This window comes from Macrotis lagotis, chromosome X, assembly GCF_037893015.1.
Source record: "Macrotis lagotis isolate mMagLag1 chromosome X, bilby.v1.9.chrom.fasta, whole genome shotgun sequence".
Lineage (NCBI taxonomy): Eukaryota > Metazoa > Chordata > Mammalia > Peramelemorphia > Peramelidae > Macrotis > Macrotis lagotis.
Window position 1 is genome coordinate 152,253,034 of NC_133666.1, and position 12,666 is coordinate 152,265,699.

At 31.7% G+C, this 12,666-nt stretch overlaps 1 protein-coding gene across 1 annotated transcript in view; it reads left to right on the forward strand.

Annotated features, from left to right (window-relative positions):
• Positions 1-12,666, forward strand: part of EPB41L4A (erythrocyte membrane protein band 4.1 like 4A) — a 198,857-nt gene that overhangs the window by 80,773 nt on the left and 105,418 nt on the right. Inside the window, exons 4-6 of the mRNA XM_074205000.1 lie at positions 2,832-2,910; positions 8,498-8,595; positions 11,849-11,969. Of these exons, the coding sequence (XP_074061101.1) occupies positions 2,832-2,910; positions 8,498-8,595; positions 11,849-11,969 (298 nt within the window). The remainder of the gene's footprint in view (positions 1-2,831; positions 2,911-8,497; positions 8,596-11,848; positions 11,970-12,666) is intronic.

The following is a 12,666-nucleotide window of genomic DNA, read 5'->3' on the forward strand; positions in this document are numbered from 1 at the left end:
ATATTGCCAAAGCAGTTCCTAAAGGAAAAAATATAAGTTTTAAAATAGTCAACAATAATATGGGAAAAAAAAGTTAAAGGGGACAACTAGGTGGTGCAGTAGATAGAGCACCAGCCCTGGAGTCAGGAGGATCTGAGTTCAAATATGGCCTCAGACATCAAATAATCACCTAGCTGTGTGACCTTGGATAAGTCACCTAACCCCATTGCCTAAATGAAATTTTAAAAAGTTAATGAACTAAATATACCTATTTGTTGGTGACATTATTATTTTTTTAATGTGTCTCAAGAAATCAGAAAATAAATTAATTCAAATGTTAGCTTCAGTAAAGTTGCAGATTACAAATTAAACCTAAAGAAATAGCATCATTTTTTTTATTTACTAGTAACAAAATCCAGGAGATTAAAAACAGGTTTTCAATTCACATTAACTACAAAATGCATAAAATATTAACAATACCATAAAAATTATTTCACAGATAAGTGGTATGCTAGTCACCCTGCCAACTAGACAAAATGATATCTAAAATTATGGAGAAATAAAAATTCTAAAATATCAAGGGAAATATAGGAAGAGGGTAGGTAAGCATAAATGGGAAAAGCATTTCCAGATCTCAAACCATAAAGAAAGGAGTCATGAAAACCTTCAAATTTAGTATCTGTTAATGATAGAAAATTAGATTAATGGAAATTAATTAATTAATAGATTAATTATTATTAATTAATTTCAGATAAGAAGGAATCTAAAGTAATTCAATTCAGTTCAATTCAGGAAACCCCCAAAGCATGAATTGTCTTTGGAAAGCACTTTTTATTTGATGAGAACAACTAAAAAAACAGAAAAATGGGGAAAAATAGATTTAGATTAATATCTTTTTAGGTTGTTTTTTTTTTTGCAAAGCAATGGGGTTAAGTGGCTTGCTCAAGGCCACACAGCTAGGTAATTATTAAGTGTCTGAGGCCAGATTTGAACTCAGGTACTCCTGACCCCAGGGCAGTGCTCCATCCACTGCACCACCTAGCCACCCCTAGATTAATGTCTTAGAACAAATTCAAGGTGTATACACAACTTTAAAATTAAAGATCAAGCAGGTAGGGAGCAAGTTCTTAATCAAACAAGGAATAACACAATCCACAAAAGATAAAATTGATAATTTTGATAGCATAAAAGTAGAAATTTGTTTGCATGAACAGTGTTAACATAAGTAGAACAAGAAGAAAACTAGTCAACTAGGAAAAAAACTTCTGTCTAATATCTCTGACAACAGTCTGATATCCCAGATATATAGGTGATTAACACATATAAGACCCAAAGCTATTTACTCCAATGGTCAAAAGAAATAAACAAATAATTTCCTAAAGAAAAATAGAAAGCTTTCCAACAACCATGTTCCACAATACCAATAAGAGAAATTCAAAACATCCTTTAAGTTTCACATCACACTCAATAAATTGGCAAGAATTAAAAAAAATAGAAATGATTTAAGGTTATGGGGGTTGTAGAAAAACAGACACACCAATGCATTGTTTGTTTAACTATAAATTGTTCCAGCCATTCAGGAAAGCAATTTAAAATTATGCAAAGACTTTCAAAAGGTCCATAAACTTTGATTCAAAGATTCTGTTGCTTGTTATGTACTCCAAAGAGGTAAATGACAAACTATACCAGGTCTGATATCCAACACTGTATTTATAGTAACTGTGTATGAGTGTGTTTGTGGAAACAAAGCAACTGTTCATTTATAATGTATAGGTAAACAATTGGTTCATAAATGTAAGGAATTATTATTGCACAGTAAAAAGAGACGAACATGGTAAATACAGAGAAACTTGGGAAGACTAGCATGAACTGATGGGAAAAGCTTAGTTTTAGAGACAAGATCTTTCCCCATCTTTTTTGCATAATTGGGGGCAGAATATTGCATTTAATATACAACTGTTTTTATCTATTAGCTATCTTTATCTATTAGCTACTTTTTTTGTAATTTTTTATTTATTATTTATTATAAGGGATGACTTTATGGGAAAGAGAAGATACAGTGGGAAATGTTAAGAATAGAAGAGCAATAAAAATTATTTTTTAAATCAATCAGTAATGAAAACATTTTTTGCTAAGATGAATACTTCATTTTTATCAATTTATTTGAATAAAACACTTTGGTATTTAATTAAATAAATTTGATCATGCCTGAATTTTAAAATAAATCATGTCAAAGTATAACATTGTATGTCAAGGAGGTGATTCTAATTGCTCTATACAAAAACATAACTAATAATGAGGAAAATCTTCAGATCACAATTAGTCTGTCCAGTAATGAATATGATTTCCCTCATTACTAGGTTCTGCTCTACATTAGAAATTTGAATTCCTTACTTTGCCCGTGCTAAATACAGTCTCTAGCTTCTTTCCTTTTCTATCTTGTCTCTCTGTCTTGTTCTACCCATGGACCAGAAATATTATCTGTATATTATATATGACTGTGATAGGAACTCTCTTAGACTTTCCTGTAACAGATTAATAATGTAAGAATTATCTTCTTGCCAATTATATTAAAACCTATTTATGTAATTTTTATTGATTCATGATAGTGAAAAGAAAATAAGTTTTTAAAAACCCTTGATCAGATTATATAGAAATTAGTAAACAACTTTTCATTCAACATTAAAGAATGTGAACATTGGGTAGGACTAGATTTCTCATAATTTATAAGTAATGACATATGCATGGAAAACTTTATAAGGTAATAATACAAAAGAAGATTAAACTATGCACATATTCAATTATTATAGATAACATTTATTTTTAAAATTGTGTTAACTTTTTTCTTTTAGCTGGCCCTCCATATACTTTTTATTTTGGCATCAAATTTTATGCTGAAGATCCCTGTCAACTTAAAGAAGAAATAACCAGGTATAATATTAAAATTATTTTCCAACAGTTACTTTTGTGAAATCTAGATTATGCTTATCTTGGTGGTTCTTCTACAAAGCTTGACATTACTATGCAGAGCTATGGAGACTCTAGATACTGCTACACTGAAGATTGAAAAGAAATTGATGTTCCCATGAGAAATATTGCTGCTGTTGGGAAGAACAGTGTAAAAAACAGCTATACAACTTGCAATATTTATTCCCAGAATGAGTTCTAGTCATAAGTTTCTCACTGTGACTGGCTACCAAATTATTCATTGATCGTATCTGTTTTATACAAGTCTTGTTTGCCAGTATATTCATTGTAGTATTTATATTTAACATGTGTAACCCTATGCTACCATTTTTTTTATCAAGTATCTCATTTTTAATCTCACTGAAATTTTTTGTGTTCTATCCCAACCCCATTTTACCATGAACCCTACAGTATTTATTGCGAGATTTTGCCTAGATGGTGATTTTTAAGAACAAATAAGTTGAGTTATAGCAGACCTGATTGTACTTAGTCCATTGCTTGCTTCAACAATTTTCAACTAGCACGTAGACATTCTGCTACAAAAACAATACCAAAACAAGCCAAAGGAAAAACAACCTCTGTCCTTGAGTAACTTGCATTCTAATTAGGGAAGACAGTATATAAAAGGAAGATGAATGAGAAAAGGAAAAAATTGGATTTGGTTAAAATATTGAATTTTGGTTCTTAGTTGTCTTTATTTGTTACAAAGAGAGGATTCAATTTGAGAGGACTGAAAAGAATTAATTAGTAAGTGTGCTAGAGATACAAAATAAAAGCATCAATTAAACATTTTAAAATTACAAAGTATAAAACAAAAATAATTCAAAAAGAAATACAAAATGGGCAAAGACATGGGAACAAAAGTCCTGAGAGTCAGGCAATTAAATGAAATGAAAACATGGCAGATCTGAATACCTTCCTTTAAATCAGGGATGGGGAACCTTTTTTCTGCCAAGGATCATTTGCATAAATAGAACATCATTTGCCTGCTATATTTGGTCATACATTTAATGAATTCACCTTAAAAAGATACTAGGCTTAGTGAAATTTTGTGTTTTTCCCTCCCACCCCCGTGGTTGCTGTGGCAGCATTAGACCAAATGATTTCCAGGGTCTTATACTGCCTGCAAGTTGGACATTCCTCACCCCTACTTTGTAATGAAGGTTTTGGGAGGAAGCAGACAAGTAGAATAAGGGATAGTAGGAGAGGAGTGAACTTCCAAGGTGAGGAGGTAAAGGGAGATGAGAATTTATAGGATGAGAAAACTCCGATGGCATCATGAGAAAGGTCTGGTGAGTTCAAATCTGGCCTCAGAAACTTGACATTTATTAGGCGAGTTTCTTATCTCTGATTGCCTTACATCAGGGCCATCTCCAGTCATCCTAATTCATATCTGACCACTGGACCCAGATGGCTCCAGAAGAGAAAATGAGGCTGGTGATTTAACATAGCACCTTCTCACTCAAATCCAATTCACTTTCTTGTCATGGCATCATCTCCCGGTTATCATGGATTTCTTTGAGAATGAAGGACAAACATCATAATATTATATATTTAGACCTTTAAACAGTCATTTTTGTTTTATAATCTAAACTATGAACACCTTGGTATATGAAGAACAAAAAATAGAATTTTTTAAAATGTATTTTATTTTATGTTCCTCTGGGTTACATGCAAATATACATGCTTCAGTATTCACTTTTAAAACTTTGAGTTCTGAATTCTCTCCCTTCCTCTTACCCCAGACCCCTTATTAATAAGAAAGCAAATTAGGTGATACAGAAAAAATATATATAGTCATGAAAACCATTACCACAATAGTCATGTTTTACAAGTAAACATAACCCCTTCCCTCAAAAACAAAGAGAAACCTCATGAAAAATAAAGTTTAAATAAGCATGCTTCAAACTATATTCAGACACTATCAACTCTGTCTTTGTGATGGAGAGTATTCTTTATCATAAGCCCTTCAGAGTTCTCTTGGGTCACAGCATTGCTGAGAAGTCTTTGAGAGCTGATCATTCTACAACATTGCTGTTATGTTGTATATAGTACCTTTTCCATTGCATCTACTCATGTAAGTTTTTTACTGATAGCTTATAACATCATTGCTTAAAAACAGAATAAAATTTCATATTAATCTCATACCACAGTTTGTTCAGCTATACCCCCAACCAATAGGCATCCCTTCAATCTCTAGCTCACTGCCACTAAAAGAATCTATGTAATTAGAAAGGTCCTTTTCCTTCTTATTTTTCATCTCTTCTGGAATATGAATCTAGTAGCAGCACTACTAGTTCCAAATTGCTCTACTGAATTGTTGAATTATTTCACAACTCCTCCAATAATGCATTAATGTCTCATTTTCCCTATAACTCTTCCAACATTTGTCATTTTCTCTTTCTGTTCTTTTAGGAAGTCTAATAGGTATAAGGCAGTACCTCAGAATCATTCCAACCCACATTTCTCCTATCAATAATGAGTTGGGACATATTTTTAAAAATTATTTAAATAGATAGCATTAATAATCTCACCTGAAAACTGTTCATATCTTTTGGTCTTTTATCAATTTGGGAATGGCTCTTTTTTTTTAATTTTGACTCAGCTCTTTATGCTTGAGAATTTGGTCCTTACCAGAGAAATTTTTTTAAATATTTTTTCCCACAGTTACTATTACTGACTGTATTTCCCTCCATCCTATTCCTCTCCACCCCCATTTATTCTATTCTGTCTGTCCTTTCACTCATTTCCTCCTCAAAAGTGTTTTTCTTTGACTACCCTCAACAATCTTTCTTCTTCCCTTTTATCACCTATCACCCCTTCTCCCATCCCTTACCTCTCCTACTTTCCTCAATGATAAGATAGATTTCTATATCCAGTTGAGTGTATATGTACTACCTAGAGAATCCCAAGAAATCATCTAAGAAACTACTGGAAACAATTAGCAATTTTAGCAAAGTTGCAGGTTATAAAATAAACCCCCATAAATCCTCAACTTTTCTATATATGTCTAGCAAGAAACAGCAGGAAGAGCTAGAAAGAGAAATCCCATTCAAAGTAACCTCAGACAGTGTAAAATATTTGGGAGTCTATTTGCCAAGACAGACTCAGAATCTTTTTGAAAACTATTATAAAACACTTCTCACACAAATTAAATCAGATTTAAATAACTGGGCAAATATCAACTGCTCATGGATAGGGAGAGCTAATATAATAAAAATGAAAATTCTACCCAAACTAAACTATCTGTTTAGTGCCCTACCAATCAAAATTCCAAAAAATTACTTTAATAAGTTAGAAAAAATTATAAGTAAATTCATATGGAGAAATAAAAAGTCAAGAATTTCCAGGAGCTTAATGAAAAAAATGCAAAAGAAGGTGGCTTAGCACTACCCGATCTAATATTATATTATAAAGCATCAGTCATCAAAACTGTTTGGTATTGGCTAAGAAATAGAGTGGTGGACCAGTGGAATAGACTAGGTGTAAAAGCAGGAGAGGAGTATAGTAACCTGCTGTTTGATAAACCCAAAGAGTCCAGCCACTGGGATAAAAACTCCCTCTTTGAGTGTATATGTAATTCCTTCTCTGAGCCAATTCCAATGAGAGTGGGGTTCACTCATAACCTCTCAGCAATCCTTCCACTCCACTGCAAAAGATTTTTCTTGCCTCTTTTATGTGAAATAACTTACCCCATTCTATCTCCCTCTTTCCCTTTTTCCCAGTACATTCCTCTCTCCCCCCATTAACTCCATTTTAAAAACATATTATCCCTTCAAATTCAACTCCCACCTGAGCCTTCTCTATGTATGCTCTTTCTAACTCTTATAATAAATGAGAAAGTTAATGAATTTTCAGTATCATCTTCCCATGCAGGAACATGAGCATTTCAACATCATTAAGTTCCCATTTACGGTTTTTTATAGAATAATAATATTACATAATATTCATATACCATAATTTGTTTAACCATTCCCCAATTGATGGGCATCCCCTCAATTTCCAATTCTTTGCTATCACTAAAAGAGTGCTATGAATATTTTGGAACATATGGGGCATTTTTCAATTTTTTTATGGCTTCTTCTGGTTTTAGTCCTAGAATTGGAATTGGTAGGTCAAAGGGAATGAACATTTTTATTGCTCTGCTGGCATAGTTCCACATTGCTCTCCAGAATAGCTGGATCTACTCACAACTCCACCAGCAACACTTGCAAGTCCTTTCTAATGCCAGAGCAAAAGATCCTTCCTTCAATCTTCCAAGTTGTTGTGGACTGAAAAATTCTTTCTCAGTCTTTTGTGGTTTGTCACTCTAGTATTTTTTTAGAGTCATTATTTAAAGGTATTTAGAATGGTTTGGGAGAGAACTCAGGCTAGTCCCTGTCTTTACTCAGTGATCTTGGCTCCACCTCTCCAAAAGAAAAAAGAATTTTTAAATGAATTCATGAGCTTTTATATATATATATATGTTAGGGTAGGAGTCAGTCTAGACAATTAATTAATCCCTCTCTTGAAGCAAATCATAAGATTCCCTGAGATGAGAATAAATCTTAGTCTGTAAATGAATCAAAGTCTTTAGCCCAAGAAAAATCCTTGAAAATCATTGACACTGATGGGAGGTCTATTCTGATTGGAGGAAGGACTTGGCAGATATAAAACCTAGTAAATTGAAGAGATTAACAAGTTCAGATGGAGCATTTGTGTCTCCTTTTGGCTTTCTGGAAGCTGACTAAGATTTGTCTTACTCAATCTAATTTATCCAAGGAGGAAAAAATGCTCTCTTTGATTAGTTTCCTTTCAAATGCATACTTAATTCCAGCTCTACAATTAATCAACAAATAAAGGAAACATTCCTATTCCAAAGCCCACATAAGGGATTACATCTATCAGAATATTTGATGTTTCTTTGTTCAGGACTGGGCTTTCATTGACCCTGTGTTGTCAAATATTTTTGTTTATTTTAAAGTATATGTTAAATCTAATATGGCTGTAACAAAATTGCCTATTTCATGTCTGTTTTTGAACTACATTTTGTTTTATATTATTTTCTTTTAAATTTTTTAATGCTTTTAAAAAAAATCTCTACTAATTCATCTCTTAACTACCTATTAATTCAGCCTTCCCTGCCCCACCATTCTCAGGCCAATGTGTCTCAAATTGAGTGTGTAATTTGATCTTTCTTGTTGATATACTTGTATGTAAGACATGGTAAAATCTCTTTGCTTCACCATTATACCTTGGTCCCAATTTAGGGTGAATAATGAATCCCCTGAAGAGGTCACTTTATCTGAATTCACACTTCATATTTCTATCAGGCTGGTGAAAAATTACAATTTTTTTACATAATTATAACTTCAAATAGCACAAATTTGAATTATGTGTGACCAATTCACAGGTTTCATTATTCATTTTAATCAGGTTCTAGGTGCATGCCTATATACAAGGTGAAAGTAATTATATGTAAGTAAAGCTTATTTAATATTACCATGAATATGTATGTCTAGAGCCACAAATGTATGTATCTTTGTTGATTTTTTCTTTCTTTCTTTTTTAGATATCAATTTTTTCTTCAGGTGAAGCAAGATGTACTACAAGGTCGACTGCCCTGTCCAATCAACATTGCTGCTCAGTTGGGAGCATATGCTCTCCAATGTAGGTGCTACTAGTTAATGTTATGATATATCTTTTCCTATTTCATGGGAATGAGGTGCTACCTCAGAGTTCCTTTAATTGTTTTTTATTTCATGATATTTTTGTTAATTTCTGTATCTAATTTCTTTAATTTTTGAGTTCTAAAGAAAATGTTAGTTATATTTCTAACAATTTTCTTAGTATATGTTTCTCCTTTGCCTTTCCCACTGCTTCTTATAGTTCATGATACCATTGGCATTTTATAAACTTTACCTGAGACTTTTTATATAAAATTGGTGCTGCTAAATGACAAATGAGTATTATCAATTTATTATTAGAGCTAGAGTTTTAGAATTTATCAGCTATTTGTACTTAAAATTCCTTTAATATTATTTATTTATTTAATATTATTTAATATTCTTATTTGTTTAATCAATTTAATAATGCTTATTTATTAGGCTTCATTCATTTACACATTTAAAAACAACTACTATGTAGCTGTACTATACCAGATATTAGAGATAGAGATTAAAAACAAAACAGCCTTTGGCTTCAGTGAATTTGTCTTGGAGGGAAACAACATATACACAGAAAAGTAAATAATATTTCTATATCATACTATTTAGTATATATGCAAATTTATACTACATATATTCTCTCTCTATATATAGATTTTATATATATATATATATATTTGATTTATTGTACTTTCAGTGAAATGACATTAGATACTAAGGAAATCAGAATAGATTTGCTACAAATAGGAGGTGGCAATTAAATTAAGTATTTAAGTAAGTTAGTAAAGCTAGGATGCTAAAGTAAGGACAGAGATTGTTTTAAGTATAGGGGTCAACCTGGGCAAAGATATGGAGATAAGAAGTGGAATGCTGTGTGGTGGAACAAAAGTAAGACAGTTTGATTGTAGTGTAAAGGGAACAGATAGATGGAACAATGGATAGAATATCATGCCCAAAGTCAGTAATATCTCTCAGTTCAAATTCCATATCAGACATTTACTATCTATATGACTATGGGCAAACCTCTGTTTTCCTCATTTTCTTTATCTGAAAAAAGGGGGATATCAATAGCATGTACTTCCTAGGGTTGTTGTATCAAATGAAATAATAATCATAAAATGCTTAGTACAGTATCTGTAAATAGTAAACTATATATGTAATATATATAATTGGTAGCTATTCTTATTATTTATCTTATGTAAAAAGCATGAAGGAGAATGATGCCTGGAAAGGTGAGCTGGAACAAGCCTGTGAAAGACTCTGAAAGCTAAACAAAAGAGTTTATTGTTGAGAAAGAGAAATTTTCTGAAAATGAAATATCTAAATGAAACCAAACAAGTTAGCTTTGAAAATTTATTATTTGAATTATTTAAATTGTTTTGGTGATATAAACTAAAAGGAGCAGAAAAGTGCTTATTCATCACTGAAGTACTGCATTTAGAATGGTGATGCAAAGTTGTATGTATATGTATATTCTAGAACTATATATATAATGAATCAGATCAGGTCAGAATATCCTTGTTTCTTGAAAGGGGAGGATTAGGATTCAGAGATTCCTAGAATCTTTCTAAGGTGTTTTATAGAACTCCCTGCCTCCTTAAATCATATATACAAAACACCTTTAATAATTCTTAATGGTTTGCAGTTATAATCATGAATATTATTCAGCATTAGAACAAGAATTCTAATATTTCTCCTCTTTTCTCTTTGTAGCTGTCTTCCTTATTGTTTCATCTTGACATTTTCCTATATCATTCCTATATTACCTCTCATTTCTGCCCTAGTTTTGGGGGGCTTCTTTTTTTTTTTGGTTGTTTGCTGCTTCTATTGTTCTACTCCTTTTATCCCCACTCGTTATGCTTTCTGTTTTTCTTATTGATTTCTTCTTCTCTTTATACTTCTCCTCTACTTTATATTTGCTCAAATAAAACTAAGTTTTTACAGTTGTTCTTAAACAATTATCAACTTCTTTTCCTTCAAATTGATGAACTGACTGGTCATATTTCATTGTATATAACGCTCATGTCTTTGGCTATTTTCCTCATTGCATATTTTTCATGTGTTTGCAGAGAACCTGGAATATGATTTTACTGTAATTTAAACTGTTGATTAGTTCTTATTAACCTTCACCCAATTAATTTAAGTAAATAAAGTTTAATTTAGTGGTGGAATGCGACAATCAATTAATTATAGGGGAGCGACTATATTTACTTTTAAAATTCCTAAAAGGATATATATGTATAGATAGATAGATAGATAGATAGATAGATAGATAGATAGATGATAGATAGATAGATAGATAGATAGATAGATAGATAGATAGATAGATAGATGTAAAACATTGAGATTTTGATTTAAATTGAGATAGATCTATTTTTAAAATTATTTTATTAATAATGATCAAGTATATCTGTATTCAATAACTGCAAATAACTGGCAACTCATTGATTACAACATATTTGTCTGATTCTATAACTTCTATTAATATTTGTTAGTCTTATGTTGTCTTGGAAGAACAGTGAACATAGTCTTTATTTGGGATATTCTGCAACATTTTCAATGCATATATATGACTGACTCAGAATAGGAATGGAACAAGAATTAATTGACTGGAAAAGGAGAGTAAAGTGAAAATTAATTTTCAGTAGGAATTCATAGAATTAAAGAGTCATAAATTTAAAACTTATAACACCCTCCAAGGTTTTCTAGCACAATCACCATATTTTACAGGTGAGGAAATTGAAGTTCAGAAAACACATGCTCAGGTTTATACCAGAAATAAGGAACAGAGATGAGATGAAGCACTTGTGAACTCTGAGTTCTAGGGTCAGTGCTAATTCTACAACACCACAAGTAAAATGCCTAAGCTGCTTATTTTCAATTTTCCTCTTTATTCATATCCATGGAGTTGTAAATAGCACTGTTTTTAATCCTAGAGAATCAGCATTCAGTATGATATTAGTGAAACAAGGTCCTATATGTCTGATATGTATGGTGCAACTTTATATGTATGATGCAACTAAAGCCTGAAAGCCAGGCTTTAGCCCACAGTTATTAAATCAGGAATTTGGTTATGTTATATGTAACACCTTCCATCTCTTTGTTACTTGAAAATTTTTAGTCATTTATATATAGATTTAAATAAATAGGAAATAGCTGAACAGCCTGATAAGGAACTTTTTATGTATCTTTTCAATTGTGGAAGGGGGGGGGGGGATGTGGAAATGGAAAATGACATTTCTTTCCTTTATTTGTAGCTGAACTTGGAGATTATGACCCATTCAAGCACACTCCAGGATATGTGTCTGAGTACCGATTTATTCCAGATCAAAAGGAAGAACTTGAAGATGCCATAGAACGAATACATAAAACTCTAATGTAAGAAATAATGTGCAAATCATGCAAGAAGTTTCTAGAATAAGAAATTTTGTATTTGTGTGTCTATGTGTATGTATACACCATTATCGTATCAAACCACTCATGCTTATTTTAAACTCCTGAAATTCTTGTCTTTGCATTATTTTTTGCTTTTCTTTATATAAATGTTTCCCATCCAATGTTTTATGATCATCTACAAGTATATTTTATATTTAGGAAGTGGCATCAAAGTCAAAAATAAGACTATAATTTCCATGCTTTCTAAGGGTATACTTCAGTAGAACAGGCACTTTTATTTTTTAGGTTTTTGCAAGGCAAATGGAGTTAAATGGCTTGCCCAAGGCCACACAGCTAGGTAATTATTGAGTGTCTGAGACCAGACTTGAACCCAGGTACTCCTTACTCCAAGGCCGGTGTTTTATCCACTACGCCACCTAGCCACCCCATTAGAACAGGCACTTTTGAGACAATCTATGTTCTCCATTGATTGAAATTCTGATTAAAGGATTGCAATATTGAAGTTATAATTGTTACATTTGTTTTGGATAAATCCTCTCTACAGATTAACTGCATTTACTAAAACATTCTTCTAAGGCATTATTCCCTTCTAAATTTAATTTACTCATATTTATTAAATAAAAACAATTGTAAAATTAATTTGATAAAGTATTTGCTTAAAGGATCAAGTTCTTTAATT